This window comes from Notothenia coriiceps, unplaced genomic scaffold (assembly GCF_000735185.1).
Source record: "Notothenia coriiceps isolate Sejong01 unplaced genomic scaffold, NC01 NC01_scaffold00037246, whole genome shotgun sequence".
NCBI lineage: Eukaryota > Metazoa > Chordata > Actinopteri > Perciformes > Nototheniidae > Notothenia > Notothenia coriiceps.
Window position 1 is genome coordinate 23,380,453 of NW_011369947.1, and position 6,000 is coordinate 23,386,452.

General features: G+C 39.9%; 1 protein-coding gene across 1 annotated transcript in view; it reads left to right on the forward strand.

Moving 5' to 3' along the window:
* otofa (otoferlin a) overlaps positions 1–6,000 on the forward strand; it is a 934,066-nt gene that overhangs the window by 388,406 nt on the left and 539,660 nt on the right. The window contains exons 42-46 of the mRNA XM_010795238.1: positions 639–737; positions 3,119–3,360; positions 3,447–3,625; positions 4,662–4,762; positions 5,285–5,472. Of these exons, the coding sequence (XP_010793540.1) occupies positions 639–737; positions 3,119–3,360; positions 3,447–3,625; positions 4,662–4,762; positions 5,285–5,465 (802 nt within the window). The 3' untranslated portion in view covers positions 5,466–5,472. The remainder of the gene's footprint in view (positions 1–638; positions 738–3,118; positions 3,361–3,446; positions 3,626–4,661; positions 4,763–5,284; positions 5,473–6,000) is intronic.

A 6,000-nucleotide genomic window follows, 5' to 3' on the forward strand; every position in this document is an offset into this window, starting at 1 on the left:
AGCTTTGAGTGTTTATCAGCATATTTTTAGACGTCATACCCTAAAAAAACATTGAACTCCTCAAGTAAAATCCTCAATTTGTATCAAATTTTTCATTTGATGTAATGTAGTTTTAATTAAATCAACTTCCTTAAATGGACATATATTTGTATTTCTTCAACATGAATAGCCGACATGAAGGTGTGGGCTGAGGACAGGTCGCTGTGTGTTTCAGAGATTGAAAGAGAGGAGAAGGTGAAAAGTTGGAATATTGCACGCAATCATTGTTTTAATTATGAGTAGCTTTCTTAAAACACTTATTTTTCCCCAGCTGGCCCAAACATGTGATATTAGCCGAGCCTATGTTACTCGCGGAATTTGGGTCAGACCGCAAAACACTAGGCAGACTACATAGTGTTCTGGAATCTAATTAAAAATAGTTTAGTGCTAATGATAAAAGTGTAGCCTTCTCTTTATCCATAGATAAATACTGTGTTTAAACAGAATGAATAGCTGCGCAGGATTCCTTAGTTGTTTTTACCATTGAAATCTAAATGTTTTAAAGGAAGCTCTAAGATATTCGGTACAGCCCTAGAGAGCTCTCCATTTGATGTCAAATATAAGTCCAACTGTGTGTTCCTTCCTCCCCCCCTTACCAGATATGAGCTCAGGGTGATTATTTGGAATACAGACGAAGTAATACTGGAGGACGATGATTACTTCACTGGGGAAAAGTCCAGTGACATATTTGTCCGGGGGTAGGTACGGCGGGATGCGGCCACCAAGCCTCGTCCCGTGGGTGTGAGCTGTGTGTGGATTTTTTTTGTTAACCATTCTTTTTTTTGTTTTGTTTCCATTTTTTCTGTGTGCGTTTTCGTGTTGTTTGTCCTGTGTTTGTGGTGTCTGTCGTCCTCTCTCTCTCCTCTGGTCAATGCTCTGCTGCTGTCTAGCTTTGAGCTTCGTGTTGTTATTTGGAACACTGATGACGTAATTCTAGAGGACGATGCTTTCATGACAGGAGAGAAGATGTCTGACATCTATGTCAGGGGGTAAACACACGATACCATCGCATGGCTCGTACAACTCCCCCCCCCCTCCTGAAGCACCCATTTCCTTCTCCCCTTTCCCACTTCCTGTCTCGACTCTCCATCCAGCACGTTACCTGGCTCGTCCCAAACTTTCCAAAAAAGCACGATGAAAACTGTGGCAAAAACTTCAGTCAGGATCAAACCACAAAGACAAGTATATTCATTATCATACTTGTGCCTTAACAACACACAGATATGCTGGGATGGAAAGTTTCTTTTTGAACTTGGAAACCACAGAAATATGCTGAGTAATGGATATTTCATTGAACATCTACACTACTATTACTAATTACTATTTTCTTTTATTTCAGACTTCAATTTTATTTTGGAAAACTATCATTTTTCTTTTTTAATGTCAAACTATTTTTCTTTGTTTTGCCAATGCTTAATTATTTTTTTGTTTTTTTAAACTTCCAATTCCTCTCTTTTCTTTTTAAAACCACCTTTTTTTCAAACAACTATTTTCTTTCCATTTATCAAACTAATGTTTTCAAAGTCAAGAGTGGAGATTAAAGGGTTTTAAAAAAGGGAGAATTGTTTTGTTATTTTTATTATTATTTGTGGTTTGGTCCTGAATTGTAGATTTGACTTGAAATTATTTTTAATTGAAGACTTTCAAGATATTTCTAATTTAAATGATCAGGTATTTGGAGCCTTCCGCATGTAGAACAGAATCTGCATGGCGTACGACCGAGCACTGATGTGTTTGATAATTTTGTCATGTTTCTGCACCTTTTTCATGACAGACATTTTGACCTGTTGTAAGTTGTAGTTACATTAGCTTTCCATCCAATGAAATTGCCTCAAATTGAACCCCAAAAAATGATGTGAATAGGAAAGATATGCCTGAATTTATCTCAAACCTCAATCAAGGTGAAGGAAGATGCAGAAAATATTCACAGGATGGAAGTGTACTGTGACCACACACCTATACAAAAAGAAATAGCATTAATATATTATCTTAAGTTCCTCAGTAGAATAATACCAGCTCCTTGGAACACTCAACTTAGTGCAAAACAGCCTTTATTAAAGATTTTAGCTAGTATCTGTGCTTTTCTTTTCGTTATTGTAAAATGTCTACAATGAAAAGGACATCAATGTTTTGCACAGCATCCTTGCTCATGCATTTCCTAACAAAACTCACTTTTCCCTCAGCTAACCCGGTGTCACCCGAGTATGTGTCGCCTCAGGGCTGTTCTGTAACAATCCTGCCGTCCTCAAACAAGCTTTACACACATGGATGATTATAAAACAAAGCATTTCAAAATCATGACCTACAGAAAGGAGGACAGGGTTGTTTCTGATGGATTTAATGTTGCAATGCAGTGGTCATGATTAGTATGTAGGATCACATAAGATCAGGCATGTTTTGGCAACATGTAGCCGAGCAAAACCCAAAACTCTCTCCCCCACACACAGGTTGAGTTTATACCAGTGCATCTCAGTCACCAAATCAGAGCACTTTCCACTGACTGAGATTTTTAAGGGTCACTTGTCAGCTTCCTTATTTTAGTGTTGCATTTTTAAAATCTGAGAGTGCAGCTTCCATGATGTTCTCCCTCCCTAATGAAGCCAGTCTCACTATAGTGTAAAGGATAGAGCTTCAGCCGGCACGGATTGAGCGTTTGATCCTCTGCTATCTGCATCCAGGCACTAAAGATGAAAGTGTTCAACTGCCAAATTTCAGATCAGTTTCACTAATGGCATTAATGCAGGCTTTGTGTATGCATGGCTTTGAAATAGTGTGAAGCTCCAACATCAAATCAGATGTCACACACATATTAATCTGATTTGCCTTTGGAGTGCAACATTATGTGATTTTTGACCTATGAGCATCATCTCTCTTGTTGGCAATCTGATACATTTAATGTCCTGTGCTCTTGTTTAAATCAATCAAATTAATAATCAGTAACTAACAGACTATTGCAATTTCCAACTTGTTAGACCTTTAAAAGTGCATGACTAACTAAATCAAGCAACACAATCTATTCACTCATCCAAACACTGATCCTTAAAGATCAAGCTAACTGACCTCTATGGATCTCCCACAGATGGCTCAAAGGGCAGCAGGAGGACAAGCAGGACACAGACGTGCACTATCACTCCCTCACCGGGGAAGGAAACTTTAACTGGCGCTTCGTCTTCCCCTTCGATTACCTCATGGCTGAGGAGAAGATCGTCATTTCTAAGAAAGAGTCCATGTTCTCCTGGGATGAGACTGAGTATAAGATCCCTCCTCGCCTCACGCTGCAGGTCTGGGACGCCGACCACTTCTCTGCTGATGACTTCCTGGGTGAGGAACGTTGCAGAACATTTAGCCATCTGATCTAAGATATCCAAAGTATTACCATCCTTGTCTTTTTCTATGACCACTCTCAGGGGCGATTGAGCTGGACCTTAACCGGTTCCCTCGTGGCGCCAAGACGGCCAAGCAGTGTTCCCTTGACATGATCCGAAATGAGCACGAGCTGCCCTCCATTTCTATCTTCAAACAAAAGAGGGTGAAGGGCTGGTGGCCGTTTGTAGCTCGCGATGAGAACGATGAGATGGAGCTGACGGTGAGTCAGTTGGGAAATACTTAGCATAGTTTTGGAACAAAGGATACGCAAAATATTGTGTTTTTTTTTACTGCAATATTGCACTCGGATTCCAGTTATTTGAAAGAGAGTAGCTTTTTATGTTCGTTCCATATTTTTTGTTGTTGGAAATAATTCAAGTTTTTTAATAGAACAAGAAATGTGTTGTTTTTTAGCAGTACTCTGGAAGCAGCAGAATTTTTTTATTTTTTTTATTTATTCATTTATTTAACAGGGACAGTGCACATTAATGAACATTTCTGTAAATGTGCCAGAGTTAGCCAAGAGGCTATTTTTCATCTGTAGTCCCTGGACAGATTTTAAAAGTCAACCTAAAACACGTTTCATTTTAAACAAGTAAATACAATACATTTAAAACATGCAACAGACATTACTGGGATACTTAAATAAAACAATTTAAAATACAGAACATTAAAACAAAACAAATAAAACAAAACAAAAGAACATGTTAAAACACAGGCAGGGTTGTAAGGAGCAGAAGATTGGGTCAGTGCCGGCAGAGCTGATTCCCCACTAACCATATTTTGAGCTTTGATTTAAATAAAGTGAATGTGGTCTGGTCTCTGATTGGAGGTGGGATTGAGTTCCATTACTGAGCAGCTTTAACAGAAAATGAAGACTGACTGAAAGAACTTTTTCTGAGAAAGGCAGAACTGACTACACTTTCATGCTGTACTCGTTTATTTATTGAAGTAATATCACTGGCAATATTCCATTATTACATATCTTCCCCGTGTGGCCCTTTTCAGCACCACATGTGAAATCATCATCTCGAAATTGCTTGAATAAACATTTCAAAGGAGCCGTTCAAAAGCCACTTACAACAGATTTACAGTTGTTATATTGTAGCGGTATAAAAAAAGTTCCCAAGATAAATCTGAGGAGTCCAAGGAAGATTGGAATCCTCCGCATTACTGAAAAAGGGTTGAACAAAAATCAGGGATTAGTTTTCTTAAAGCTTCTAGAGAATTGATTCATAATAATGTTGTGTTTGCAGGGTAAAGTAGAAGCTGAGCTTCATCTGGTGACGGCAGAAGAGGCGGAGAAAAGTCCTGTAGGCCTGGGACGAAATGAGCCTGATCCCCTGGAGAAACCAAAGTAAGACATTGACTTTTATTACTAATACATGTAGACTAACACACACACACACACACACACACACACACACACACACACACACACACACACACACACACACACACACACACACACACACACACACACACACACACACACACACACACACACTAGTTTCACTAATTCTATTTGAGGTCGGTTATGTGGTGCAGACATCTCCTTGAGTCCTCCTCTTAAAGAATACCACTCACAATGCAAAAGGCATTTGTGTATCAAATGTTAAAAATCACCATAAATCAGAACATCATACTTTATCAAGATGTAATTTGGTCATGTTGACCTTAGCACTGCTTCTTGCGCTGTCAAAAGGACTTTCGCAATCGTTTCTCCTCCTACCATCTCCTCACTGTCTCCCTCTGTCTCTCCCCTCCCTCCTTTGTCTTTGTGACTCCCCCTTTCTCCTTACCCTCTCTCTCTGTTTTACCTCCATCTGCATTCCTTCCTTCCTCTCCTCCCTTCCTCTTTCTAACTCCTTACGTAAAGTCGCCCGGACACCAGTCTTATGTGGTTTCTGGGCCCTCTGAAGTCCATTCGTTACTTCATCTGGCACAACTACCGCTGGCTGATCCTGAAGCTGCTGGGGCTGGTGCTGCTGCTGCTCATGCTGGGCGTCTTCCTCTACTCTCTCCCCGGCTACCTGGTCAAGAAGATGCTGGGGGCCTGATGCGCTGGTAGCCTCCCCCCCTCCTCGCTGTCTCTGCTTCCCTGTTTAACCCCTTTTTCTTCCTGGATCTACTTGTCCTAGCAAAACTCAGTTTGTTTTATTTCTCTTCCTATTCTGCCTCTCCTGTTTTGTCTATAAAAGCTGTAGAAGAGCTTCTTGTCGCTATATATTTTCTCAACTCTCTGCACAATGCAAGTTTCTTTGTCCAACAAGTGCCATTTGTACATCTTATCAGTCACCAACTGTTTGGAAACAAGGGGTGACCTTCAAAGAAAAATCAAATGTTTGAATAAAACAGGGTCAATAACGTTTTTGTTGATTGAAATATTATTTCTTTGTTTCACCGCCAAAAACACTCTGCCCCCATACATGGCTTCCGAAAATCACAACTAAGGGACACTGAAGTATGTTTAAAAACTCTCATGACAGGCATTACCTGTGTGTGATGATGACATGACACAAACCAGATATTGAATTAAACAATAATACCTCTCCCTCTTCTCTGATAATTGAAAAACCAGTTATTCCTCAGAGC